Source organism: Ursus americanus, chromosome 2 (assembly GCF_024610735.1).
Source record: "Ursus americanus isolate L20-20 chromosome 2, mUrsAme1.1.p, whole genome shotgun sequence".
Taxonomy (NCBI): domain Eukaryota; kingdom Metazoa; phylum Chordata; class Mammalia; order Carnivora; family Ursidae; genus Ursus; species Ursus americanus.
The window spans coordinates 42,663,727-42,691,221 of record NC_142128.1 but is presented as its reverse complement, the minus strand read 5'-3'; the positions used below and the strand labels follow the sequence as shown (position 1 = coordinate 42,691,221).

At 59.1% G+C, this 27,495-nt stretch overlaps 4 protein-coding genes across 13 annotated transcripts; 3 read left to right on the top strand and 1 right to left on the bottom strand.

The window, feature by feature from the left end:
• The first annotated feature begins 393 nt into the window (after nt 1–393).
• Nucleotides 394–9,594, top strand: HDGF (heparin binding growth factor). Of its 4 annotated transcripts, none has more exons than XM_045784207.2 (6): nt 394–769; nt 6,508–6,584; nt 6,691–6,829; nt 7,461–7,646; nt 7,900–8,123; nt 8,306–9,594. In XM_045784207.2, exons 1-6 carry the CDS (start codon nt 683–685, stop codon nt 8,310–8,312), a joined length of 720 nt encoding a protein of 239 aa, XP_045640163.1. In that variant the 5' UTR covers nt 394–682; the 3' UTR covers nt 8,313–9,594. The 4 variants fall into 4 exon arrangements, with proteins under 4 accessions (XP_045640163.1, XP_045640164.1, XP_045640165.1 ...); XM_045784208.2 differs by lacking the exon at nt 394–769 and adding an exon at nt 950–1,098; XM_045784209.2 differs by lacking the exon at nt 394–769 and adding an exon at nt 1,571–1,593.
• Nucleotides 9,595–10,437: 843 nt separating this feature from the next.
• On the top strand, nt 10,438–14,242 carry MRPL24 (mitochondrial ribosomal protein L24). 5 transcript variants are annotated; one of them, XM_045784217.2, is made up of 6 exons: nt 10,438–10,569; nt 12,693–13,040; nt 13,118–13,213; nt 13,397–13,500; nt 13,772–13,902; nt 14,016–14,242. In XM_045784217.2, the coding sequence occupies exons 2-6, from the start codon at nt 12,858–12,860 to the stop codon at nt 14,150–14,152; spliced, it is 651 nt and encodes a 216-aa protein (XP_045640173.1). In that variant the 5' UTR covers nt 10,438–10,569; nt 12,693–12,857; the 3' UTR covers nt 14,153–14,242. The 5 variants fall into 5 exon arrangements, with proteins under 5 accessions (XP_045640173.1, XP_045640174.1, XP_045640175.1 ...); XM_045784218.2 differs by having other exon boundaries at nt 10,526–10,680; XM_045784219.2 differs by having other exon boundaries at nt 10,540–10,680; nt 12,696–13,040.
• A 298-nt stretch (nt 14,243–14,540) lies between these two features.
• Nucleotides 14,541–21,096, bottom strand: METTL25B (methyltransferase like 25B). Of its 3 annotated transcripts, none has more exons than XM_045784179.2 (8): nt 20,958–21,096; nt 17,898–18,022; nt 17,575–17,682; nt 17,083–17,145; nt 16,702–16,845; nt 15,769–16,250; nt 15,160–15,344; nt 14,541–14,787 (listed from the first exon to the last, which is right to left on the bottom strand). In XM_045784179.2, the coding sequence occupies exons 2-8, from the start codon at nt 17,979–17,981 to the stop codon at nt 14,666–14,668; spliced, it is 1,188 nt and encodes a 395-aa protein (XP_045640135.1). In that variant the 5' UTR covers nt 17,982–18,022; nt 20,958–21,096; the 3' UTR covers nt 14,541–14,665. The 3 variants fall into 3 exon arrangements, with proteins under 3 accessions (XP_045640135.1, XP_045640133.1, XP_087711350.1); XM_045784177.2 differs by lacking the exon at nt 20,958–21,096 and adding an exon at nt 20,510–20,805 and having other exon boundaries at nt 17,575–17,767; XM_087855224.1 differs by lacking the exon at nt 20,958–21,096 and adding an exon at nt 20,510–20,804.
• On the top strand, nt 21,077–26,304 carry ISG20L2 (interferon stimulated exonuclease gene 20 like 2). Its single transcript, XM_045784202.2, has 4 exons — nt 21,077–21,216; nt 21,814–22,662; nt 24,552–24,752; nt 25,396–26,304. The coding sequence occupies exons 2-4, from the start codon at nt 21,931–21,933 to the stop codon at nt 25,507–25,509; spliced, it is 1,047 nt and encodes a 348-aa protein (XP_045640158.2). The 5' UTR covers nt 21,077–21,216; nt 21,814–21,930; the 3' UTR covers nt 25,510–26,304.
• Nucleotides 26,305–27,495: the final 1,191 nt, after the last annotated feature.

The following is a 27,495-nucleotide window of genomic DNA, read 5'->3' as shown; positions in this document are numbered from 1 at the left end:
AGGCCGCTCGGATCCCCGGGTGTCTGCACGTCGGTGCCCCGCACGCACGGGGACACGGAGGGAGCAGAGGGCAGGGACAGCCCGCGCCCACATGGGCACCCGCGGCCGTGTCGGGCCCCGCGTGCGAGCAACCCCCGGGCCAGGGGAGGGGCTCTAGGCTGCTCCGTCCAGCCGGGCGCCAGCTCCTCCCGGCGGGCTGGCGGGCGGGCGCCCCCCGACAGCAGCACACAAAGCCCGCTCGGCGAGCTCGGCGCTCGGCTCCTCATGCCTGTGCCGCCGCGCGCCGCCGGGCGGCCCCGGGTTGGGCGTCGGGCCGCGGCAGGCCCGGGGCGTCGAGCGCCGCGCGCATCGAACCGGCGCGGGAGGGGGAGGGGAGCAGGGGAGGAGGGGGAGGGGGCCGGCGGGGGAGGAGGAAGAGGCCTCGCGCCGAGGAGGGAGCAATTGAATTTCAAACACAAACAACCGCACGAGCGCGCAGCACCGCGCCGCCGCATCCGCGCCCGCCCCGTCCGAGCGGCGCGGGCGCACAGCCGTGGCCGCGCCGGAGCTGGGGCCGGGGGCCGCCATCGAGGCGGGGGCCGCGCGAGGGCCGGAGCGCAGCGGCGCCGCCACCGCCGCGCGCGCAAACTTGGGCTCACGCTCGCCGGCGCGGCGCGGAGCCCGGGGCGCCCGGAGCCCCGCCATGTCGCGCTCCAACCGGCAGAAGGAGTACAAGTGCGGGGACCTGGTGTTCGCCAAGATGAAGGGCTACCCGCACTGGCCGGCCCGGGTGAGCAGCGCGGCCCGCCGCCCCGGCCCCGGGCTGGGTTGCGTAACACCCGGGAGGACGCGGGCGCCCCGCGCGAAGGGGCGCGGGCGGGGGGCGGCCGAGTCCTCGACTCGCTGCGAGCGCCTCCGCGCCCCCCGCCGGTTACATAATGGTGGGGGCGGGGGGAGCCGGTGAGCGCGGTGTCCGCGCGGGGCCCCCGGAGCGCGGCGGCGTGGGGCGCGCGGCCTGGGGCCGTCGGGAACCCCTCCCGGGCGCCCGGGGACCCCCTTAGAGACCCCCGGTGTCGTCCCTAATCCCTGGCTCTGGTCAGACCCTTCTCGGACCGAAAGGTAGCAGAAGGGTCCCAGCCTGGGGAGGGATGTGTGGAGGCGGAGTTCGCTTCTGGAAAACTTTGGTTTGGGGCGGCCGTGAGAGGTCTGAAGTTGGGAGGGTCGAGGAATGTTTGGGGGCGGCGTAAGAGGGGATCTACCTGGCTCGGAAATTATCCGCCAGAACCCTTCGCTTCAAAGCCCCACAAAAATATTCCTCCATATGCTGGCAACTTAGATTGGGGGCTGAGGGCGGCAGGGCCCCGGGAGGCCGGGAAGTGCAGTCCAGGCTGCCTCTTCCTGAAGGTGGGGGGAGTCCGAACTGCTACTGCTCCCCCTCAGATAGGATCCTCCCGCCACAACGGCCCAGTCTGCCATGTGGTTGAGTTAGCCCGCCAATATGAGGGCCTGCCCACCCCCACCCCCACTCCAGCACCTGGCCAGGTGGGAGGGTGGGGCCCCAAAGCCCAACCTGGTGTGTTCATCAGATTTCCCCTAAGGACTGGGTCAGCTCAAGTAAGGAGGCGGGGGGAGGTTGCTGGAGGAGGTCGGGGGTGTCACGGCGGGGTGGGGGGGGGGGCGCAGTGCCTCTGGCAACTTACTTCAAAGTTGGTCTGGAGAGGCCTTTGGAATTGGGTGCGGGTGTGACTGTCCCCTAGAGGTAGGACTCAAGAGAATCGAATAGGAGGGCAGAGAGCAGAGGGTGGAGGGAGTTTTCCAGGCGAGGGGGCCAAGTGCAGAACTGCTCTCCACGTGAGTCTGTCTTCATCTGTGGCCGACCCTGCTCTGGGCCTGGGAAGTTGCCCCACGGCCCACTTAGGCCCCTTTCTCACTCTACCCTCTCTCAAGGAGTGTGCTTATTAATCCTACATCCCTTGAGCTCCTTGTTCCCTGAAGCTTGTAGATGTCCAGCCTCTGAATGGGAATGCGGTACAGGGAGAAGTGAGGCTCTCCCAGCCTCCAGGGCCTAAGAGCCTGGGCCAGGTTGGGGTGTGTGTGTTGGAAGCAGCGTGAGGAAGCAGCCACACGGCCCGGTGTGTGCAGAGTGTATGCGGCGTGTGAACACTCGTGTACTTTACCCTGCACCTTTGATCCATCTGGCTTCTTGGCCCCAACGCTAAGGCCCTTGTTGGGCAGGGCAAGAACTGAGCCCAGGTCTCTACTGCTCCTGCCTCCTGGGGGTGGGACAAAGTCCGGAGGGTCGCCCAGGGAGGGGGTACATCTGGAATGTGGATTGCAGGAACTCTTTCCAGATCAGGGAAGAGAGAAAAGGGAGGGGGAACACAAATGGGCCTCCATTGGCCCCCATGAGGTAGAGTTTCAGGGTAGGCAGCCCCTGGGACTGGGGATGCCCTTACGTCTTGTCTTCACCCTGGGCCTCCAGGACAGAAGGTGGGGACAGGGACGCGGTGTCTTCCCTTTGAGGCCTGGACCTTTTAGATAGAGTTAGGCTTGGGGAGGGGAGGTCAGACTGGATCGCAAGGAGGCACCACCCTTTGCCTCTGCTTTGGCTTTTGTGACATCTGGGGAATGGTACACCGAGGCTCTTATCTCCCAGGTGGACCCCCCTTGCATGCCAGAACAGGCAAATCCGAGCCTCCTCACCGTGCTTGGATGCCACCTCAGCCACTAGAGTAGCAGCCTCTGAAGGGGCCTGGCCCCTCCTGAGAGGGAGGGGGGCTCAGGGAGGGCCCCACCTCATCTAATGTGATGAGGCCCCTGCTTCTGGGCACGGTGGCTGGCTGTGGGTGAGGCTGAAACAGCCCGGTGCCTGGAGAGGCCCAGCCGGAGGGGCCACGTGGTCGGCAGGACCTGCCTGGAGTGTAGGGTGACTCCATCTTAACCTCCTTTCCCTCTTCTTCCTGCTTGACTTCTTGGGGGATCTCCAAGCCCTTAACAGCTAACCTCCAAGACTCAGGGATTTTTCCCTCCCAGGTTCCTTCCTCGTCTCTCTGCTTCCTGTTTCACAATCCCAGAAAACCTGAGCAGCCGGAGGGCCTCACCCAGCTTTACTCCCCCTGCCCCCCTCCCCTACGGCCAGGCACCACCTTCTCTTTTCTGCCTCTTGGGCTTGCCACACTTTCCTGGCCCCAACTGTCTCCTGCCCCAGATTTTCCGGTTCCTGGGTCAGGTCGCGCCTGGCCCTGGGTGTGGTGGTCAGAACCCTGGCTGGCAGTCCTTGTGGGCTTAGCCTTCCCTGCTGCCTTCCTCTGTGGGCCGGCGGCCCTGGGCTTGGCTTGGTCTGAGGCTGGGGAGAGGTGTTCAGTGCTCTCCCGCGTTGCTCACCTGGGAGCTCCAGTTCCCTCCTCAGACCTCAGAGGTGGCCGTGGGCTCAGGGAGGACGGCGATTCATGCGCTCGTGTCTGTGTGATGGAGCCAGGCAAATGCAGAGGGCTGGGCGTGGAATGGATGGGCCCCAGCCTGGGAGACTTGACCTTCTGGATTCCTGGAGTGGCTGAGAAACAGCAGAGCCCCCTCCTCTGTTGGCCAGTATGTGTGTGGGGTCCCTAGCACTCCTCTGGCCCCACCCTGACCCACTTAGCTTTGACTCACTTGTTCTGAGTCACAGCCTGGATATAAAGGCACCGCCTGGGAGACATATGTCTGTATTGGGGGTATAGGCCTCCCCTGAGACCTCATGTCCTCTATGTGGAGGAAGAGCCGCCCTTCACTTCAGAATGCAAGAACCGACATTTCCTTTGTAGCTTGAAGGATGGAAGGGATTTTTCCCCTTTTGAGGTGAGGGGTTGGGACTTAATTAAGTGAAAGGAGCACCCCTCTCCTGGCACCTCCCCCACAGGTACCTACAGTCAAGGGGAGGCTGGGGATGGGGTGACCTTTCGGGGTAGATGCCCATCTGCCCGGCCCCGGCTTCCCTCTTTCCTCCAGACCCACCCTTTATTTGGCGAGAAGTCAGCAGGGCGGGTATATCTGGCGTGTCGTTCTATTTTTAATTCCCATCCATTCTTTTGTTTCTCCTCCGCCCCTGAGGCTGGGCAGCTGGTGGCCTCCTGGGTCCCCTGTCACACCGTTCAGCTGCCTCTGCTTTCCATGGTTTCCCATGGCCCTGTGGTTGGGAGCAGCCCTGCCATGGCTGTGCTCCTTGAGAGAACTTCCTAGCCCCTCTTTTCTGACCCTTCTCTCATCCCACCCCCTCACCTGAGCCTCAGTTTCTTCCTTTCACCCCACAAGTATGTTAATGCCCTGGCTCAGGTGCTGGCGCAGGAATGCAGAGCTCGAGGTTCCCTGCTGTGCTCCCAGCCAGACCCTTAGCTCCCCAGCCCTGCCCCTTGTGTCTGGGCCTGAGATCCAGGGAGCAGAGGCCTGGGCCTTCTGCTATTGTTGTACCGAGCCTGTCTCCTGGGACCTCTAAGCCCTGGAGGCTCGAATTTTGTTTTTTGCTTGCCCCCCTCTGAGAGGAGGGTGGGGAGCTAGCTGGTCACAAGACTCAGGTGTCCTGGCCGAGGACTGACTCCTCCTCCCCCTGCACCCCAGGTCTGGCTTCCTGAGAAGGGCCTGGGCCCTCCAGCCCTAGCTGTGGTTTCAAGCTCAGCCTGGGACCCAGGTGCCAGACTCCAGACTCGGGGGTGGGGTGTGTTAGTGTCCCCTCCTCCCCAATCCGGAGAGAGGGCCTGGGGGGAGGGGTGGTCACATTCCTGGTTGCTGAGTGGCCCTGGGGGCGGGGTGGGTTGTCATGGCGATGGGGATCCTGTTTGTGGGGGGGGGAACCGCGTGCCTTTCCACCCCCTGCTATCACACCCCAACCTCTGGTCATGGGGAGGGCCCAGTTGGTACTGGGCCTTCCTGGGGGGAGGGGCCGGACTTCTGTCCCCAGAGGCCACAGGGCAAGGGGGGAGGGGCCCAGGAACCTGAAGACTCCACGCCTGGAGAAGATGCCCCTCCGATTCTTGCCCAGGGCTCCACCCCGTCCCCTGGGTGTGTCTCAGCGGGTTTCCCACCACCCAGCCTCCTCGTTCTCCCCAGCTCCCCAGGTCAGGCACTGCGTCCCAGTCTCTGTGTTAATCACTGCCTTGGCCTGGCGGCCTCTGTGCTATATGCGCCTGGGGCCCCAGTCAACATGGCCACCTGGCCTGTGTCCGGCGGGAAGCCAGGCTGCCGGGGCTGCTGCAAGTGTTGCTGGGAGTTGTAGTCCCCCCCCCCCAGCTCAGCTTGGCCTGGGCGTCCAGGGCCTGATCTGGGGAGGCTTCTGGGACCACTGCCCGTCTGTTTCCCTGACTGCAGACGTTGCATCTTCCCCACCACGGCACTCCTCGTGTCCCCAGGACGTGGGGGCCAGGGGGTCAAGTCAGGAGACCAACTCAGACCCTCACTAACTTCCCGTGTCATTTGGGGGCCTGTTTCCTCATCTGTAAAACGAGAGCATCTGACTACATTGAGAGGCTTTCAGAGTGTTCTGCAGAGGCCTTTGGCGCTGCTTCGGAGGGGGTGTCGGCTACGCGGCCCCTTGGCTTTACCCCTCCCCCTCCACCAGCGCAGTTGGCCCTTACCTGCCCCTTAGCTTCCTTCAGCACATCTTTCTTGTGAGCCTACTGTGTGCTAGACACCGAGCAGGTGGTACAGACAGACCCGCTCTCAGATCTCGGGGCTGGTGTAAGCCTGAGAGCCCACACAGGCAGCGCTCAGACGCTCACGCGGGTGACCGTAAGGCTGGCGCCCCGAAGGAGAGGTGTTGAGACTTCTGTGGGGGGCCAGCCGGGCTGGGGGGCGGGAAGGCTCACCAGGACTGAATGAGTGTGGGAGACGAGAGACCAGTGTGGCCGGAGCAGGCCGGGGAAGGGCAGCATATGGCCGAGAGGAGAGCTAGCAGCTGTAGGCTGGATTGTGGGCCCGGTTGTGGCCATTTAATCCTTCCCCACCCTACGACTTAAGTACCGTGACGTTCTCCATTCTACGGATGGGTAACTGAGGTAGAGGACAGTTGAGTAAGTTGCCCCAGGTCATCCAGGGACTGATGCAGCGTGGGGATTCAGACCTCGATGCTCAGGAGGAGGTGACTGGGTGGGCCCTCGAGGGAGTGGACACTGGAAGGGTTTGAGCAGAGGGACAAAGTGCTCAAGGCAGCACTTGGAAGGCCCCCTCGGCAGCCGTGGGGACGGTGGCTTGTAGGCAGGCTGTGGTCCAGCGAGCCTGAGGAGAGAAGTGACCCTGGTCGGGCTGGGGTGATGGAGCCGCAGAACAGCTGCCCTCTAGTGCGTGGAGGAGAGGGGTCGACTCCGGGTTTCCGCTGGGCTTCATGTCTGACTTTGAACAAAGTTCCGCTGTTAAAAAGGGTTTAAACACCCCCTTGGGGATCTCCTGGGGCCCTCTCGGTCTGGTTTTACACAAATGTGTCTTGGAGGCCGGCCGGCCTCAGCCCCAGATTCATGACCTCAGGACTCCACTCACTTGCTTCCCTCATCTTGCTCCCAGATTGACGAGATGCCTGAGGCCGCCGTGAAATCCACAGCCAACAAGTACCAAGTCTTTTTTTTCGGGACCCATGAGACGTGAGTGAGGGGCTGGAGGTGGGGCGGGCCAGAGGCCGTGCCGGCGACCCTTCCGCGCTGCTTAGGCGGCGAGGGCCCCAGAGCACAGTCTCCCATCTCTCCCCAGGGCATTCCTGGGCCCCAAAGACCTCTTCCCGTACGAGGAGTCCAAGGAGAAGTTTGGCAAGCCCAACAAGAGGAAAGGCTTCAGCGAGGGGCTCTGGGAGATCGAGAACAACCCCACTGTCAAGGCCTCAGGCTACCAGGTGAGCAGCCGTCCACCCCGGAGACCCCCTGGGAAGCAAGTGTGGCCACTGGCTCCGGAGCCCACAGGGCAGGGGATGCTTAGCTTTCGAAAATGGGGCCTAGAGACCAGGGCTTTCCGGGCAGGAGCTTCTGGGGTGGGGGTGGGGGGCCCTGCAGGAGGGCTGGGGTCACGGTGGGAGGTGGTGGTGTGGGAGGCAAGGACAGGACGGAGGCGGTAAGTGGGGACAGCCCTTTATGGGGCCTAGTGTGAGTGTAGGACTTGGCCTTAACTCTTTCCACAAAGGCTTCCAGGAGGAGGTGCTCGTGAGCCGGGCAGGATGAGGCGGGAGGGTGGGGGGCGGGGGTCGGCGGGGAAAGGGTCCCAGCTCCCTTCGGGAGAAGTTGACCCGAGGTTTTGCCTCCTGCTCCAGCCCTCCCCCCTCCTGCACAGAGCCCTGCCTGCCCGGCCAGTGGGTTTAGCCCGGGGCTAATCCGACAGAGGTGGGTCTCAAATCACTCGTGAGACTGGGCACCTGGGAGGGGGTGGGGGCGAGGTGGGAGAAGGAAGGAGTGAGTGGCCGCGGGCGGGTCTGGGGAGGGGCCCTGCAGGCCGCGCTGGTGCCACTTAGCCTCTGCTCTCTCTGCGCGCAGTCCACCCCGAAGAAGAGCGCTGTGGACGAGCCTGAGCCGGAGCCTGAAGCCACGGAGGGGGATGGTGACAAGAAGGGGAGCGCAGAGGGTAGCAGTGACGAGGAAGGGAAGCTGGTCATCGACGAGCCAGCCAAGGAGAAGAACGAGAAGGGGGCACTGAAGAGGAGAGCGGGAGACATGCTGGAGGTAACTGACCACCACCTGGGGCCAGGGGCGAGCCCGGGGGGAGGGGCAGCTGTTACTTCTTCAGGGACATCTTGATCTGGGGGAGACCAGCTCCTAGTCTGGGGTCCCTAGACCTTTCCGCTGGCAGAGGGCTGGGGAAGGGGACTGTGGGTGTGCCCAGGAAGGAGCCTCTCTGAAAGGGGGGGCGCTGCGAGGTGGCTGGTGTCCTCCCTCTCCAGCCTCAGTCTGCCTCATCTGTGCCAATCCTATCTAGGACTCCCCTAAACGTCCCAAGGAGGCAGAAGACCCCGAAGGGGAGGAGAAGGAAGTAGCTCCCTTGGAGGGTGAGAGGCCCCTCCCCGTGGAGGTGGAGAAGAACAGCACCCCCTCTGAGCCCAGCTCTGGCCGGGGGCCTCCTCAGGAGGAGGAAGAGGAAGAAGAGGAGGAAGAGGCTGCCAAGGAAGATGCTGAGGCCCCAGGCATCAGAGATCATGAGAGGTGAGGGAGCCCCCTGCCCTGAGGCAGCTGGGCTGGGGGGGCCCAGCCACCTGTGGAGAGGAGGAGGAGGAGGGCCTGCAGCGGAGGCAGGGTGGGCTCTCCCAGGAGACTGGCACTGGCTGGGGTGTGGCCAGTGCAAGGCCACACCGATAACCCTTCTCCCCTCCAACCCTCCCCCGCAGCCTGTAGCCACCAATGTTTCAAGAGGAGCCCCTGCCCCGTTCCTGCTGCTGTCTGGGTGCTACTGGGGAAACTGGCCATGGCCTGCAAACTGGGAACCCCTCCCCCACTCCCCGTGCTCTCTTCCACTTATTCTTCCCACTCCAAGCCCATCCCCTGGCGATTGGCCTGGATGGGGCAGGCCACCTGGCCCTCACCTCCATGTCCCCAACACCCCTGTGATCTGAGTCAGGGCCCTGTCTTCTGCTTCATGGGCTAAGATGAGACCATCGTGTCCCTCCCTGCCTGGAGCTGTTTCTGAGGGTATCTGTTGGGGCCTGGACTGGCTGTTTTCACCTCCTGACACCTCCTCCCCGCTCCCACCACCCCCCCAGTGTTCTGGACCTCTGGGTTAGCTGGGATCAGAGGTAGGAGTGGAAAGGATGGAGAATAAACTGGGTCTGAGAGGGGCAGTCTTCAAATTGGGGAGGGGGTGGGCAGGAGGATGGCATCTTCTTGGACTCCTGTCCCTTCCTCCCATACCTATTATCCCAGCTGCCTAGATTCAGGGAAAGTGGGACAGCCTGTGGGGGAGGGGCTCCCTTCCAGAAATCCTTGATGATTGACAACACCTTTTCTTCCTTTTGCTGACCCCAGGAGTTCTGGGAGTTGTAGTTGATCATCAAAAGATTGGGGCCTCCTGAGATCCGAAGGGTTGGCTTCACCCAGCTGGGGTGGGAGTGTTGAGTATCTGTCCCCCCTTGATCTCTGCCCTGGAGAGTCCCCTAGCTGCCGTGTCCTCTCTCCCCATCCACTCAAGGCCAGCCTACAGTCATATATGTCACCCAGACATAAAGGAAAAGACACATTTTTTAGGAAATGTTTTTAATAAAAGAAAATTACAAAAAAAATTTTAAAGACCCTATCCCTTTGTGTGCCCCCCTCTTCCTCCTTCCCCACTGTTGCCCCCATTTCTGAGGTGCACTGGGAGGCTCCCCTTCAATGTGGGGTTTGATGACTTCTTTTTGTAGCTGGGGCTTTGGTTGTTCCTTCTGGTGTCATTTCCCATTCACATCCCCCACCCGGTCTCCTCAGTGTCGTCACCAGACCCGAAACCCACTGAGAGGACAGGGAAAGAAGTGCCCTCGCCCAGCCTCTCGCGCGGTCTCTCTGCCTCTCTCCAGTCTCCTGTCTCCCCCTCGCCCCTCTCCCTTGGGCTCTGATGAAAAATTGCTGACTGTAGCTTTGGGAATTTAGCTCTGAGAACCGTAGACGATTTCAGTTCTAGGAAAATAAAACCCGTTGATTACTAGATTGGATCTTGAATGCTTCTTGGGGGGTGTTGTCGGTGAACTGGAGGGGTGGGCCGGGACCGCGAATGCAGTGCTCCCCTCTGGGACGGAGGTGGGCGGTGCCAGCCTGTCCAAGTCAGCGTAGACTGCACCCCTCGTGCCACTCCTGCCAGCCACTGGGGAGCACAGCTCACCCCACAGTCACCTGGGAGGCCTTAGAACGGAGGCTTGCACAAGAAGCGGGAGGCGAGCATTGCCCGCCCCAGCCCCACCGGCCACGGGAGGGGAGGTGTGGGGGCTGGGTGTGGGAAGGATGCTGCTGCCACGGGTCAGAGCTAGGGGTGCCCGCCACCCGTAAGTGGTGGGGAAGGGCCGGGAGGCTGGTAGCGTGGGGTCCTCCCACGACCCCGGGTTGCGTGGAGGGGCCGGAGCAGGTCATCTCCCGTGCCTCCCAGAGCTGACATTTTGTGACAAGCTCGTCGACTACCCTTGGAAGGGCCCATGTTTCGCCCCTTCGTGCAGAAGCCCTAGGGCAGTTTCTTAATCTGCCCTGGCCCCCTGCTGCAGACTGGGACGCGCGGGGAGAGGACCGGCCGCAGCCCAGCCTGGAGAGGGAGGCCCTCTGCTCCGAATAGGAAGCCACAATCCCCTAGAAAATGGAGCCCTCCTCTCTGGAAACTACAATTCCCAGCGGCCCCCACGCAGAGTGCGTGAGGAAACGTGCCGGGAGCCGAAGCCTATCCCACCCTGCCTTCAACTCCCGACGTGCCTCTCGGTGTTCTTACGCTTCCTGATTTCTTACCCGACCAAATTTCCTGTTTCCAGCTCGCTTCGTAACGGCGGACTACAACTCCCAGCTTGCAGAGCGAGGTTGGCTTTTGCGTCCGCTTTGCATTTGGACTACATTTCCCAGAAAGCCAACGGACGGGGGGCGTTGGGGGGAGCGGGCTCAGGGCGCATGTGCGGGCGGCGCGGCGGCGCGGCAGGAAGCGGAGGTGAGCGTCCGGTACCCAGGTGGTGGTGACCTCGCTGGGCTCGCCCGGGAGCCGAGGGCGAGAAGGGCCTTCGTTTGCCCCGGCCGTGACTTAGTCGGCTGCTTGGAGCGGGTGGGTGCTGAAAACTGCTGGAGGCGGGGTGAGGGCGGGCGCGTTGCCGGAGCCCGCGGCGGAAACTCCCCGAGGACAGCTCCTCCACGATGTGCAGGAGAGGAGGGCAGGGTCCAGGGGCTGGCTTCTGGGGTGTTCTCCTGGAGCTGCAGACCGAGAGTGGCTGAGGCTAGGACTTCTCGCAGCGATCCAGCAGGTGAACTAGCTCCTCGACTGGGGAACCGACCTCGTGGTCCTCGCACCTGTCGGCTTCCTTCCCAGGGCGGCGGCGGTGAGGTTCCCCGCGTTCTGCCTGTCACAGAGCTGCGCTCCTGAGCGCGTGTTGGATCTGCATGGGGACACTGAGGCCGACGTTCACTGGGGAGAACATTAGGCGTCGTGTTTTTCACGTTGAGAAGTATAAAGAAGAATGACTGACTGTTCAGACAGACCCGTTCGGTGGTGGTGGTGGTGGTGGTTTTTACCAGTGCACATAGTCGGAAACTAAACAAACGTTGTGGAAAGGAACCGCGCCCCCAAACAGTTCCCTCACCCCAAACAAGTCCTGGGGCTCCTTACTTCCCATAAATATTTAAGTCTGTGCCAGAACACGTATGTTTTTAATTTGCCTAAACGACACGATACCACTCACGTTATTCTGTACTTTGCTTTGTTAAAACATTGAAAGTAAAACTGTGGTATCTTAAGGATGATGAAACAAGCTCAGACATTGGGTAGGATGGTGAGCACGGAGGGGCACCAAGGTCTCTGACCCTGGCAAGCTCTTTGTGCCATGAGAGTGCACTTTATTTTTTATTTTTTTAAAACTTATTTGACACGGAGAGCACAAGCAGGGGGAGCAGCAGGTAGAGGCAGAAGGAGAAGCAGACTCCCCGCTGAGCAGGGGGCCCAATGTGGGGCTCCATCCCAGGACCCCGGGATCATGACGTGAGCTGAAGGCAGACACTTCACCTACTGAGCCACTCAGGAGCCACAAGAGTGCACTTTATTTATATTTTGAAGATAGACTACGTTCTTAGCTATAAAATAAGATTAACGATCCCTGCTCCATCCCTTCCCCTTTTGCCTTTTTAAAAAAGATTTATGTATTTATTAGCATGAGAGCGTGGGCTGAAGGGGAGAGAGGGAGAGAATCTCTCCCCACTGAGTGGGAGTTAAATGCAGGGCTTAATCTCATGGCCTTGAGATCATGACCTGAGCCGAAATTGAAATCAAGATTCCGATGCTTAACTGCCCAGCTGCCACCCAGGCGCCCCCTCCACCCCTTTCCTTTAGTGCATGATGCAAGAAGCCACGTGGCTCCTGGCAGGTAGCAAGTGCTAAGTGGAAGCACGTACTATTTTTGCCTCAGTTCTCTCATCAGGCCACTGACTTAGTCCGTTATCCCAAGTTGGAAGGCTTCCAGTACTTGCTTACATAGTTGGGAAATCCAGGACTCTGTCATCCTGGAGTCTTGCTCTGGGGGCCTTTGCCTTTAGAAAAGAAGCTGTCTTAGGGAGGAGTGCTTATTTCCCGAATGAGTTTAGGAATTAGAAGTGGTGTAGGGACATCTTAATCCTTTTTTTTTTTTTCCTATATTTTACTTTATAACTGCCTGTCCCTTGGCCTTGTGCCACTGGTTTGTTCCCCTTACATGTGTGTTTCCTATCCTGCATGTATGTAATAATTGTTTACTGAGTATCTGCTGTGTGCCACGCCCTGGTTGGATCTATGGGACTTAGGGGTGAACTAGATGGCATGGCCCCTGGCCTGGGGGAACCTTTTGGACTTTGAAGTCAGATACATGTGGATTTGAATGTCAGTTCTCACACAGTAGCTTCATGACCACAGGCAAGTCACCAAACCTCAGTTAAGTCCTTCCTCATCTATAAAGTGAAGATAACATTTGTAGGGTTTCAATGAGATTTAGCAACGGACTGAGTGTAAAAATTCCTTCCCTTCCTTGTTTGCCCACTTATTTCTGTCTACTCTGTATGGTTTTTGGATTTTAATCTTTTTTTTTTTTTTTACAGTAGCTCCACACCCAATGGGGGGCTTGAACTCAGGGACCCTGAGATTAAGAGTCACATGCTCTCCCAACTGAGCCGGCCAAGTGCCCATCTATCTATCTACTTCAGAGCTGACTAGGAAGGTTTCTGGATCTTCCCTGGCCAGGGGATTTCTCAGAGCCTCCAGCCATGCGTCTCTCTGCCCTGCTGGCCTTGGCATCCAAGGTCACTCTGCCCCGCGACTACCGCTATGGGATGAGCCGCCCAGGCTCTCTTGCAGACAGGAGGAAGAACCCTCCAGGGACCAGGCGGCGCCGGGTGGCTGTGGAACCCATCTCTGATGAAGAATGGCATCTGTTCTGTGGGGACATGGTGAGAGCCTCAGATGGGGCAGAGTGTTGGGGGGCTCCTGGGCAAGGATCCCCTCCCTGACCCATGTCTTCCTGCAGGTGGAGGTCCTAGAAGGCAAGGATGCTGGGAAGCAAGGCAAAGTGGTTCAAGTTATCCGGCAGCGCAACTGGGTGGTCCTGGAGGGACTGAATACGGTGAGTGGAGGGAGGAGATGGGGCTGCTCAGGAAGCCTGTCCCGTGTCACTCTGCATGGAGAGCAGCCCAGGGAGGGAGGAGGCGAGCCACAGGGGCAGTGACACAGCTGACCGTTCTGCTGTTCACCTGGGGCTGAATATGACGAGCTGGGGAGGTTATCATGTCCCCTCTCTTTCGTACAGCACTACCGCTATGTTGGCAAGACCGGGGAGTACCGGGGAACCATGATCCCCAGCGAAGCGCCCTTGCTCCACAACCAGGTCAAACTTGTGGACCCCGTGGACAGGCAAGCACACGGGGCCCCGGTCAGAGGGTTTCCCACTCTGAGCGTCCATGTAGGTGTTGATCACATTTGTACAAAAGGAGTAGTGGGCTGGAAATTCTGGAATTTGAGAGGAACCATCCATCTGATGGACATGACTCCCTCTAGCTCACCCCAGTACAGATGGAACAGCAACAAGATGGTGACCGTAATGTTTTCAGCCATTGACTTTTTTGGGCGGAACGAAGCAGGAAGACCTGGTTCCCATGCTGGGTTTCTCTCTCCCATCCACTAGGAAACCCACTGAGGTGGAATGGAGGTTCACGGAGGCTGGAGAGCGGGTACGTGTCTCCTCAAGATCAGGAAGAATTATCCCCAAACCTGATTTTCCCAGAGCGGATGGCATTGTCCCTGAAACGTGGATCGGTGAGGCGGGCTGAGGGGCAGGAAGGTGGGCTGGGGTGGTAGGAGTGGGAGTGAGGGGTGTTAAGAAGCCCCCCCCCCCCCCGCCCGTCGTCTTTCCTCCTCCTTTCCAACAGATGGTCCCAAAGACACATCGGTGGAAGATGCTCTAGAAAGAACCTACGTGCCCCGTTTAAAGACACTGGAGGAGGAAGTGATGGAGGCCATGGGGATCCAAGAGACTCGGAGACACAAGAAGGTCTACTGGTATTGAACCTGGGGGAGCAGCTTCTCCCCTCCTTGTCTTCAGCTTAAAGGCCAGGGCCACCTCTTCTCCAGACCCCAATAAAGAGCCACGAGTCTTCCCGTGTGTGCAGCTTTCGTGTTCCAGTAGACGGGCACGCCTGACCCTGGCACACCGGTTTCCGGGATTGAAGGAAGGGGCATCCGTCCTCATGTACCTACAGAGCCTGGAAGGAAGTTTGCCAGCCTTCCCCGGGGCAGGGCCTGCAGGTGCTGAGAGGGAGGTCCATCCCGGGGTGCTAACCGCTAGGGAGGGTGGTAGGAGGTTGGGTGTGAGGCCCAGCTGGGCCACCTCTGCAGTGGAGCTGCACACCGTCCTTCTCTACAGACTAGTAACGACAGGGAAATAATTTCATGTGTTCAATAAATTAAAAATAAACTTTTACATCCTATTACGTTAACACACGGAGAAAGCAGGGTTCCAGGGATAGAGGATGCTGGTTCTCTGGGTGAGTGGTGCCTGGGTGGTCTCAGATGGGGTTTGTCAGTTGTCTTCAGTCTCCAGAAGAGAGAAGGCTTCACCCAGAGGCCTCTTTGTAGCCACCAGAACCAGGTTTCTGGGAGAGAGCTCAGGACTGAAGATGGGCAGGAGCTCAGCATGGAAGCCTGGGAGAAAGGCAGGGCTACTCAGAAAGAAACCACCAACTCTCAGCGGCTCCCTGCCTAGCCTATGGGCACAGCCACGTTCTCCACGGGGAGGCCTCAGGGTGTCTAAGGAGACCCAGTTCTCTACCAGGAATACAGGTGCCCACTGTAGGTTCTCCATGCCCAAGGTTCTGGCTGAAAATGCAGCTCAGGGCTGGGAGTCCAATTCAGTAGGAATCTGCACTGACCCGTCTCCGACCCCACCGGTGACTGGCTGGAGAATCACCACAGGGAGGAACCCAGGCTGCCTAGCAAGTGTGGGGGCTGGGGGCCTGGAGGAGCCTCAGGACTCCAGCCCCACCCACCCTGGTCCCCACTACAGGCCACCCTCACCCTGCTCCTGAAGGTAGAGCAGCCGGTCCAGCAGTATCAGCGTCTCCACTAGTGGGGCCAGAAGCAGGGCCAGGCTGAAGAAGGCCACCACTCGGTTCTCCTGGGCCTGATGGGCCCGAAGGGCAGCCAGATTCAGCGGTAGCTGGGGATCCAGCCCCACGCGCTGGAGCCCCCGCTGCACGTACCTGCGGGGTCAGCCACAGACGGCACTCAGGTCGGTTTTAGGAACCCCCACCGCCCACTCAAAACCGTCCAGTCCTAATTCGATTGCCACTTGGCTTCCTGGGCTACCCTAGGGTGCATTTTCAAACGTTCCTCTGGCTGTGACCTGTCTAATAGTAAATCAATCGTAAAATTCATTCTCAGCCAGATCTGTCCCATTATTCGGCTGTATTTTCAGCATTTAAAAAACCCGATAGTTCCTGGATAAGAGAACGACAACACCCTTCTAAAGCAATTCTGGGAAGCTGCCCCCGAGGCTTCAACACCACCCCCCTGGGCACATGGAGAACTTCTTTAGGGTAAGCTAACAAATGAGGCTGGCCGGGGGGACTCGGGCCTTCAGGCAGTGATGCCCCCTCTCCACCCCCCCACCTCCCCCAACCTCACTCTTCAATCTTGAGCTCGTGGACCCTGGGGATCCCCTGCACGCCGGGCCGCCGAAGCTCAGGCCGGGCCCCCCGGATGACGGTTTCCAGCGCTGCCCGGTAGCAGTGGGTGCGGAGGGCAGGGCCTGCTTTCTGCAGCCGCTCGGCATACTCCTCCAGGGCGTGGCAGGCTCCCTCCCGCAGCCGGTAGGGCAGCTCGCAGCCGGGCAGCCCGGCCACCCACTGACTCAATGGGTAGCTGCCGGGGTCACTCAGCTTCATGTAGCAGCAGCCCACCGAGGCCAGCGCCACCACCTCAGGGCGGGAGAAGTGCCTCAGCAAGGCAACGCTCAGGTCCCCGCAGGCGTGGAGGCCTGTCAGCAGCAAGCGGGCCCCGCTCTGTGGCAAGGTCTCCAGGGGAAGCAGAAGCTCCTCGCACAGGGCCGTGGGCTCTACCCACCTCACCACGTGGTGTGGGGAGTGGCGAGGGCCGGCGTGGACCACCTGTGGAGGCGGGATGGGACAAGCGCAGGTGGGAAGTCTGTCTGCAGTCCCCGTGTCCCCCAGTCCACCTCAGGTCACAGGAGAGGATGTGTCCTCTACGTTCCTTGCCAAGGAGGGAGAGAAGCTGGGGAACGGGACAGCTGGGCCTTGAATCAGGAGACGGGCTGAACTCTGGGCTCCTCGTCAGGAACCGCAAACCTCCTCCTCCGTCAGGGGCCTGGTAACCGACCGGCCCTTGGCAGGTGGCGGGGAAGCCAGAGCAGTGTGGAAAGCACTCGGGAACTAGAGAGTGCCTTGAAGACGTGAGGAGGCTCTGGCAAAAGGGGCAGCAGGATTAGAGATGACACCATTTCAACTCCAGAAACTGAAAAGAGTGGGTCCAGCCTCAGTGCCCCATTCCAGCCAACCAGACCTCGCCCCGCAGCCCCGGCTACAGGAAAAGCTGGTCTACCTGTGGGTGCCTCTTCTCCTCTTTTTCCAGAGCCTGCAGGAGCTCCTGGTCCAGACGCTGGGCTCTCTCCACCAGTCTCTGATCCCCCTCAATGCTCTTCACCATCAGCCCCAACCCCAGGGACATGAATCGGGAGAGATGGCCCTGGAGTCACAAGAGGGAGGATGGAGATAGCCCTGTTCAGTGCCCCCTCTGCTGTCAGCCTCCCTAGCGGTGGCCCAGGCCCCCACAAGGCTTATCTGCCCTGACAACTTCCACCACTCTTTGGCACCTGCTTCCCGGGGCCTGTGGCCTCATAGCCTGCCTCCAGCTTTCTATCCCCACAACTCAAGAAAAGAAACCCCAAACCCCAAATCCTAGAATATTAGGGGTCTGACTCACCTGGCCTGAACCTATATCCACAACCTGGGTGCAGCCTGTGAGGTCACTCAGCTTCTTCACCAACTACAAGAGGAGGGAACAAAGCTCTCCTGGCCACTGGTTGTTGGCTCCCAGAGCAAACAGCCATAATGTGGGTGGAGGAGCTACAGGGGCAGGGGAAGATGGCGAGGGGGTGCCACGGAAGAGACAGGCGACACGGAAACCAGGAGGGAGGGTGCTGACCCCAGGCTCAGGCTCCTCTCCTTGCTCCTCTCAGCATGAACGAGGAGAGGAGCCCCCCCCCCCCCCGCCCCGTGAAGCCCAGAGCAGATGGTGCAGGTGGAAAACGGGAAGAAGACAGTGATTCGGACACAGCCACCAACCAACCCGTCAAAAGAACAAACACGTAACACAGACGCAGCATCGAGAGAGGATTATGGTTTGCCTGCCGAGGGTGGTCCCGCAGGTGACATAAGAGGCCCACAGACACCACCCGAATGCCAGCCACCTCACCTCTCCCAGCCTCCGGATCTCGTGCTGCTTCTTGGGCCTGACGTGTTTCCGGAACGGAGCTGTCAGGCGGGAGCTCTGGCTGGGGTTCTCCAGGAACTCTGAGGGGGTCTGAAACCCAGGTGTCCGGGTAAAGGCCAGGGCATAGGCTGTGGACTTCAGGGCCAGCAGGGTGAGTGGCCACACCGACCTGTACCTGAGATAGGCCGGCCCGGGACCCCAGTGAAAAGCTCCATTGCATCCTGACCGTGCCAGTTTGTAACCCAGGAAGCCCTGGGGAGACTCTGAGCCCAAGTCCCCCGGCATGGGGCCCCTCTTGCCCATACCTGACCACTTCCCCTTCCCCGGGCATCCCCAGCAGCTGCGTGGCCAGCTGTGGCGGGTTCAGTCCATCCAGCGCTTCCTGCCATGAACCAGGGAGTGTGCCCCACAGGTTGTCTGTAAAGAATTCCTGCAGGAGAAGGGGAGAAGCAATCACCTGGCCACTGCCCTCCCCACTCCTCCTTGCCCCTCTGGACACAGGGCCCCTGGCTGCAGCCAGCAGGTGCCCCCTCCCCATCCCAGTCACCACTCTCTGAAGCCTGCTCTAGCCTCCCGCTCCCTCCTCGGGGCCCAGGCAGCATTCTGGACACGCCTCTCCTTGCAGCACTTCCCCTGCCTGCTGCTCTGTGTGTTTTCTCCACACAACTGAGCCTGGGGGTGGGGACAGGACAGACGTCTTCACCTCTGCATCCCCAACAGCACAGTGACTGGCCTGGGTTGTCAGCACGTCACCTTTTTTTTTTTTTTTAAGATTTTATTTATTTATTTATTTGACAGAGAGACAGCCAGCGAGAGAGGGAACACAGCAGGGGAGTGGGAGAGGAAGAAGCAGACTCCCAGCGGAGGAGCCTGATGTGGGGCTTGATCCCGGAACGCTGGGATCACGCCCTGAGCCGAAGGCAGACACTTAACAACTGCGCTACCCAGGCGCCAGCACGTCGCCATTTAACACTCTACCATTATGTGCCCCAGACACTTTACGTGCCAGACGCTGTACGTGATAGAATGTGTTTTCATTCCTGCGTTTGTGCATCACCCACTCTGGAGCTCTGGTCACGCACCAAGCTCTAGTCTAGGCTCAGAGAATACAACGACAAACTAGATAAACGAGATTCCTGTTCTTGCAAAGTTTACGTAAAAAAAAAGATAACTTCAGGTAACATCGAATGTCACATAGACGCTAAAACACTGACGAAACAGCGACACGACAGAGTCTGAGAGAACTGCTTCAGAGAGGGTAACCAGGGAAGCCTCGTCTGAGGAGAGGGGCACTCCAGCTGAGACATGAATGATGAACACACAACAGCAGAAAAGAAAGGCCAGGCTGTAGCTGCCAGAGGGGGGACAGCTGTGGAAATGTGGGGGCCAAAGAGCACCAACTGCCAGTCATAAAATAAATGGATCACGGAAATGTAACGTACAGCACGTGACTGTAGCTAATAACACTGGATTTGAAATACCTGAAAGCCGGCGAGAGATCTTAAAAGTTCTCATCCAAAAAAGGGGGGGGGGAGGGACTGGGTGGCCCGGCGGTTAAGTGTCTGCCTTCGGCTCAGGTCATGATCTCCAATCCTGGGATCCAGCCCTGCGACTGGCTCTTTGCTCAGCAGGGAGTCTGCTTCTCCCTTTCACTCTCCCTGTCTCTTTTGTTCTCTCTCTGAAACAAAGTCTTTAACAAATTCAAGTAATAACAAATACTTATAAAATACTTTAATGCACCAGGCGGTGTCCAAAACATTTTCCATGCATTAATGCATTTAATCTTCAAACAAACCTATGAGGTTAAGTACTAGTTTATCTCTCATTTTACACATAAGACTGCCGCACAGCAATTAAGTAACTTGTCCAAGCCGAAAAGCTAGTAAGTAGCAAAGCTGGGATCTGAAACCAACTCTACTCTAGTTCTTGCTCCTAACCCCTCTGGTTCTTCCTGTGGAGGAAAACATTCCAGGCACACTAGTAAGTGCAAAGGCCCAGGTGCCTGCCATGTTACTGAACAGAAATCAGGCCAATGTAGGTGTGGAGAGTGAATGTGGGAGAACCAAGGTGATGGCCTTAGAGAGACAGCAGGGGACAGATCGTGCGGTGCTTTCTACGTAATGGTAAGGAGTTAAGATTTCATCAAAGCACCCAGGAAGCAAGGCAGTGCCTTGATCACATTTATTTATTTTAAATAAGTAAACTCTACATCCAACGTGAGGCTCAAACTTACTACTCTACCACTGACCCAGCCAGGCGCCCCTCATCAGATCTACGTTTTAAAAGAGATCGGCTGTTTTGTGAGGTAGACAGAGATCAGTTGGTATCCATTCTGCAGGTAGAGCTGCAGGAAGGACTGGAGTGTAAATCAATAAAGGAGGAAGCTGAATCAAGGACGCTTCTGGGTTTGGGGGCTGAATGGGTCAGTGGGTGCTGGTGCCATTCATACATCATCTCATTTATTCTTCACCGTGAGCCTTCAGAGAGGGATCAGTATTACAGTTGAGAAACCCGGGCTAGGAGGAGTTTCTTTAAACGCCTAAGGCTGACCCCGTAAAGGAGGCAGAAAGTCAGACTCCAAAGCCCTAACTGTCCATTACATTGCTGAGCCAGGGATTTAGTCAAAGCTTGGGTGAATTCCGGAACACCTCGCATGTTCCCAGCAGAGATCAACGTAGCCGCGGCACGGCTCAATCGTCCACGCGTTTTATTTTGGACTTGGGAAGGTGAGAGAAACCACCCGGAGGTTAGGAATATTAATATGTACGTCAACTGAAAAGCAAGAGGGGGATGACCCCTTTCTTGCACAGACGCGTACGGGAGAGGGCAGAAGCCACCTCTCCGGATTCTCCGCCTGCCGTGCGCACCCAGCCCACCGCTCCCCCGGGAGCACCCCCCCACACCCCCGTGGCCTCACGATGATGTAGGCGTCCAGGATGGAGCGGTAGCGCGCCAGCACACGGGTGAGGTTCACAGCCAGCTGCCTCCTCTGCTCCAGAGAGAGGCCGCGCGCTGAGACGCCCGGCATCCCGGGGGGCAGCCGGTGGCGTCAGCAGCGAGAGCGCGCTGCGCGGGGAGGGGGCCAGCGCCAGTCCCACGCGGGGGCCCCTCGGCTCCCTCACCCCCGACGCCCCCTTCCCCGGCCCGCGGCTGGGGACGAAGACGGGACGCGCCCCCTAACGTCACAGGTCGCGACGCAGCGCGGGCGCACATGTGGGGCGGGGCGCCGGGCAGTACGTCACAGAGGCGTGCCGCGGCGCCGAGGCCCGCCCCTCCCCGCGCAGTTCCCTCCTCCCCCGGAAGTGAGGCCAGTCCCGCGTGCGGCGTTTCCCGCGGGGCGCGGCCTCCCCACCTTCGAGTTGTACCTCCACGGGGCTAGAGGGGCCGGGGAGCGCATCCCGCCCCCGCCGCCCCCCACGCCGCCGCCGCCGCCGCCGCCGCTGCCGCTGCTCACGCACTCGGAGTCCCTGGCCTCGCTCCCGGAGGCAGGGGCGCTGCGGGCGCGCGCACGCCGGCCCCCGGCGCGGTCCAATCCGCGCGCCTGCCGGCCCGGGCCTCGCCGGCGCGCGCCGACTTCCGCATCCGGCTCCGGGCGCTTCCGCTCTTAGCGGGGCCCGCTGGGAGGTAGGTGTGGGCTCCAGGGGCGCCCTTCGTGGCGGGGATCCCCCTCAACCTTGGCGTGCTCGCCGAAGTAGGCGGCCCCCAGCCTTGGTTCTCCCGGTGGATGTGTGTTGTCAGAGGGCCTGTCTCGGGAACAGGGCTGGAGTGAGATGCTTGCTCAGGGTTTCCCCGCCTGGAGCCGAGGGAGCCACGCGAGGGGTGCCGGGGTAACCCAGAGGCCTTGGGGGCCGGTCCCGCCACTGTTGGCGAGCACACTTAGACTTCCCCTCCCCGTGCGGATAATGGAGCTCCCCTGTTCTGGCTTTCCAGGCTCAGAGTTCGAGCCGGTTGGCCCTACAGCCCCCTCAGTTTCCGAATGAGACTGAGCTCAGGGGAGGGCAGGTGACTCTTGTGAAGATCCTACAGCTCGTGAATTGTTGGGCCGTGCCAGAATCCAGGCTTCCTGGCTCAGACAGTGCTCCTAACATCATTTCACGTTACAGATTCATTCCCACTCTGGGCGGTAGCTCTGATGCCTTTCCAACTTTAAGCCCCACGCAGATGGGTCTTATCGTTTCTCCGGCCGGCGGGCTCGGTTATCAGGATCACTTTCTTCCCCAGGGTGTACCCCAGACCTCCAGATGTCGGCCTGTGGGGTTCAACAGAGGATGAATCCTCTGTCTCCTTGTCATCAGTAAGCCACTCTTCCCACCTGCTCTCCCGCCATCCACTGTCCTCATGTCTACCTTACTCCTCAATCTGGATTTTGGTGAACCTCCCCCCAAAAAAGCATTTGAAGGGAATGCCAAGCACCGCAAATTTGTCCGGAAGCGGCGGCTCTTGGAACGGAGAGGCTTTCTGAATAAGAAGAACCAGCCCCCGAGCAAGGCATCTAAGCTGCACTCAGAACCTCCAAAGAAAGGGGAGACTTCTAGCATAGATGGCACTTGGAAGGTCTCTCCCCTTCCAAAAAAGAAGACCGTTGCCTCCAGCAGTGGGCCAGAGCAGGCCCTGGACAAGAAGGCAGCAGTGCCGTGGCTAACCCCTGCCCCTGCACAGAAGCCGGGGTCTGCAGTGGCTAAAGTGGATTTGCTGGGGGAGTTCCAGAGCGCCCTTCCAAAGACGAGGAGCCACCCAACTCGCCCCCACAAGAAGGGCCCCCAGAAGAACCCTACTCAGAAGAATGCCCCACAGAGCTCCACCCAATCTCATTCAGACAATAAATGTTCCGGAGCATCCCAGAAGATGCCAAGGAAGATGGTGGCCATTGACTGTGAGATGGTGGGCACGGGACCCAAGGGGCACGTCAGTTCCCTGGCCCGATGTAGCATCGTCAACTACCACGGAGACGTGCTTTATGATGAGTACATCCTGCCCCCCTGCCACATCGTGGACTACCGGACCAGATGGAGTGGCATCCGGAAGCAGCACATGGTGAACGCTACACCCTTCAAGACCGCCCGGAGCCAGGTGAGAGGCGGGGGGGACACTGGAGGCAGCGAGGTCACCCTAGGAAGGTGCCGAAGGATCGTGGAGGAGGAAAGGGGGGTGGACTGCCAGGTGAAGGGGGCTTCCTGCTGGAGTAAGGTGTGCTGAGAGTCCAGAAAGTTACGGTTAGCTGCTGTGATGAACTAGGCTAGCTGAGATCTACCTGAGCTCCCGAAATGAATCCTCATCTGGGGAACTGGGAATCCACACAGAGGAATAACAGCCGCTGAGGGGCAGAGCAGCAGGCATGAATGGCGAGGGAAAGGGCTCAATCTGGGAATGCCTTGTAGAGCTGGAGTTTGGGGTTGAGCACGGAGAGGGGGAGAGGGTGCCCAAGCAAGTGTGGCAAGCATGGGATGTGTTGGGGGCAGGAGCAGGGTGATGTGTGTACCTGGGACAAGTAGCCTAAAGGGGGGGGGGGGTAAAAGACACGGGGCTGGCTTGTCGGGGTTCTCACCTCACTCACTGAGCACACCTCCTCATGGTGGCCCCATACTGGATGCTGGACGCTGGCAGCACCACAGAGGGACAGGGAAAGGAGGGTGGACTTGGGAGGCGCAGGGAGGAGGCGGAGAGGAAGCCGCCTGGTCTTGGGTGGCCTCCAGAGGGCGCCTGTGGTCTGCGTCTATCACTTCAGCTCCACATTCTCTTTCTTCTCTGGACTCGCGGTGTTCCACTAATTCTGTTCGTGCCCTGACAGTTGGAGGAGCTTCATTAGAGGTGAAGGGGCTGGATTTTAGAACTTGAGAGGAAGGGCTGCAGATTCTGTGTGCTAGGGCACCGGTGAGCAGGGCTTGGGAGAGGCAGAAGGTGGGATGGGTCTGAGATCTTGAATCCCCGTGACTCCGAGGGCTGTTGAATGAGCACACAGTGGGGGTGTTGGTGGATGGTGAGTGGCAGCTGCGGTCTGGAGCACACAGGAACCTAGTTGATTGGACTTCCATCGGGTTTTCATGATAGAGCGCTTTCCCGGTGCCCACGCTGAGGCGTGAGACCAGGGGGATGTTCACATGGGTCTGGCCCCTCCCGGGGGCTTCTGTTGGCTATGCACGGTCCCCGGGGCTCCTGTTGGCTATGCACGGATCGATCATAGGACTGTCGCTCTTGTTCGCAACCTGTTTGGAGTCCATTTGGGGAATGGCCTTCAGAGCTTGTGGCATACTCTTTGGTTGTCCTTTTGCTTTTAGATACTGAAATAGTGAGAGGTTACTTGGTCTCAAGACTAGTATGAGTAAGGTTCCTGAGCAGCTGGTGAACGGATGCAGCGAGTGAGTAGAGCAGTGGGGCGGACTTTCTGGGCTGCATGGCTGCTTCCCTCTGCAGCCCGACTCTACAAGTGATTCTTAAGCTTTGGAGCTTGTAGGCCCTTCCAAAGTCATGGAAATCATAGACCGCCCCCCGCAAAAAAAAGCCCTATATGCGTAACTGTTTGCATACGATGTGGGGCTTCTGTTACCTCCTTGGAGCCCATCTTTGACTGCATTTTTCCAAGCCTCGTGTCTAAGGCCAGCGTGTGGGAATGGCTAGAGAAGTTCACGTAGCAAGCCAGAACCGAACTGGATAGTAAGCGAACATCGCACACATGAGTGTGATTTGGGACTGAGGCAAATTAATCTGTCATTCGGGTGGAAATTAATGAGAAGATAAGGAGCCATTGGTAAGTCCAAACCGGGTTACACCACCGGCAACAGCTGCTTTCACCTCGGGGAGTGGAGATGGAGCTCAGATGGAGGAAACCTATGGGAGAGGGCGAGGTAGGTGAGCACATGGTGCAGAGAGTCTGGACGGACCGATGGCCACGTCGGACTTCTGGGATGCAGCGGCCCCGCCAGCTTGGCCTCTTCACCAGCGCATCCTCTGCTCCCTTGCAGATCTTGAAGATCCTCGCAGGGAAGATCGTGGTGGGGCATGCCATCCACAACGACTTCAAAGCCCTTCAGTACTTCCACCCCAAGTCCCTCACCCGCGACACCTCCCACATCCCCCCTCTCAACCGGAAGGCCGACTGCCCGGAGAATGCCACCATGTCTCTGAAGACCCTCACCAAGAAGCTTCTGAACCGGGACATCCAGGTGATGTCTCCCCAGATGCTCTCAGGCCCCCGGCTCGGACCCGGGGAGGGGGGCTCCTTACTGCCTCACTGCAGACTCAGGCCCCAGATGGCTCTGGACGTAGATGCAGGCAGGCTGCTCTAATGGGAAGAGCTTTGGGCAGGGCGGCCCAGTAGTCTCTCCATCTGTACGTAGGGTAATGGTTCCTGTTCTCTGCCTCATAGAGTGTCCCAGGGGGTGCTTGGGAGAGGGAAAGTCTTCAAGTGCATGCAGAACCCTAGCTGGGAAAAGAAGTGAGCACATTGTGGTGGTCTGAGAGTCTGCAGAGGGGGCGCCCGGGCCTCTTGTGCAGTCGACACATATGCACTGGGAGAAGGGCGGGCGCACGTCGTGTAGGGAGTGGTTGTGGAGGTGGGGAAGGTGCCAGACTCGGAAGGCCTGTCAGTGATCTGGAACGTTGTGTTTGCAGAGTGCAGAACAGCGTGGCTTGTACAGTCCACGGAAAGGACCGAGGTGAACAGGAGCATAGGACTAGGTCCCACCAGAGTCCTAGCTTTGCAGGCAGTGACCGCAGCAGCAGCGTGTCGGGGGCAGGGAGAGCCAGTCGGGAAGGAAAGAGATAGTCTCTTGGGGCTTCATGCTCTTGTCTTCGTGCTGCGTTCAGGTGGGGAGAAGCGGACACTCCTCCGTAGAGGACGCCCAGGCCACCATGGAGCTGTACAAGTTGGTGGAAGCCGAGTGGGAGCAGCACCTGGCCCAGAGTCCCCCAGAAGACTAGTGGCAGCGGGGGCGCTGGCGACGTGGGGAGGCAGAGGCCGCAGCGCACACAGGAACACAGGGCCGTGGACCGGTGGACAGCTCCCCCGCTCTACCTCCTGGGGAGCTCAGCTGTGAGGGAGGCAGAGGCTCCCCCCCCCCCCCCGGCTTAATAGTCATTGGAATCTCACCTCCAGTGTTGTGTTGTGTGTCTGGTTACATTTTCCGAGGAAGGAGAAAGCCTCCGCGTCAGAAGCAGCCCTACACTGTTTACCTCTTAAATGGTGCTAACCACAGGTCCCAGGGTGCTGGGCTCCGGCGGGCCTTCAGACCTTCATGGGGCAGGGCGCCCTGGCAAGCGTAGTTTCCCAGACTGCCTTATCACCAGGAAGGCCACAGATCCCATTTTATGCCTTTTGTTCTCAAGTAATTAGCAGCCCCCTCTTTCACTCTCATAAGAAGCCTGGTTGGATGACAGCATTTTCCAGACTCAGCTTTTGGCTCAGAGTTTCCACCTCGTCTGTGCTGGCCTGTCTCCTCCTTCCCACCTTGACCTCCAGAGGCGCCATCCCTGGGGAGGTTCCATTCTCCTTTGGGTTACAAGGCAGCAGAGGTAAGAGCGTGATTTGCAAATCAACTTTTCTGATTTAGGAAAGCAGTCTCTTTCCTAAAGTAATAGAGAATTTATTTAATTTAGATTCTCTTTGGTAGGTTAAAAAAGAAAAGTGTTTTCATGGTTTTTAGTCTTTTACTTTGTTAAACCAAGCCTCTAAAGAGTCAAATTATTCCCTCGATAAATTTTTATAACGGAAAAACACTCGTGTGCTGCTGTTGCTGCTGTTTTCACACTGGAACGCGCGGTCACTCGGAGGGCGCGCGGTCACTCGGAGGGCGCGTGCCGGCTCCGGTAGAGCCCGCAGCTCTTGAGCTTGGGAGTTGAGTTCAAGCCCGGCGTGGATCTAGAGCTTACTCGAGGAAGAAATAACCTTGTCACGAGGTCTTACGGGGCTGGTTGTGTGAGGGGTTCCGGATCTCTGTGGATGGCACCAGCTGGGCCCCTGTTGGCTAGAAGCCATCGAGAAGCACTGACCAAGCCTTGCGTGTAGCCCACGCGCTCTGCTGCCTTGTCCTCGTCCCCACCACAGACCGAGCAAACCTAAAATGATACCCCAAACCACACGGACACCTTGATACAGAGGGTATGTGACCAGCAGCATGATTCAGAGTGGGCATGCAGGAGGGACGGGGCGAGGGAGGGAAGGGTGCTTGGTGACGCCACCCTGGTTGGTCCTGCCAGCTCTTCCTCCGTGGTACACACCCTCATCTTGGGAAGGTGAGTCACAGGTCTGACCTTATGTCTGGGATCCCTGTGTGCTGTGTCTTAAGGGAATGCAGCTTCCACGTCTACACCAGGGCTCGTGCCCTCTTGAGTGGCTGGTTTGGCTGCAGGGTCAGCGTCAGAGTCACGGCAGCCGGTGGCAGGGAGTTTCCTGTTGCCAGACCGGACCTCGGCCGCGATCTTGCCGTCCCGTCCTGCACTGCAGGACCTGCTTGCACTCTGAGCCGTTGCACTCTGAGCAAGTTGGTTCCTGCTGAGCCCGACCTAAGGAATGTCCGTGACACTTCGGAGAGGTGCCAGGCGCCCTCACACACCTCTAGGTGGGAATAATCCCAGAGGGCCGCACCCAAAACTGGGACTACACGCGAAAGCGAGTCTGAGTTACGTCGTAATCAGTAGACTGGGAGATCACCTGGGAAAGTCTCCTTCGAGGTCAGCATTGAGGGTGTGTCTTGGTAAATAGCCCGCGGCTCTGATGCCCCCCTCACGCACCCTGCCTATGTCCTGAAAGCCACCTGGTCTTGGTGCAGGGCAGGAAGGAGTCGTCTTCTGCTCATCAGGAAGGACCGGGGGGGTGGGTGGCCCAGAGGACCTTGCAACCATTTCCTTACTGTTTCTTCTCCTCACACATCCTGCTTAGAGCCCACCTCGCCCTGCAAGGCTGCCTGG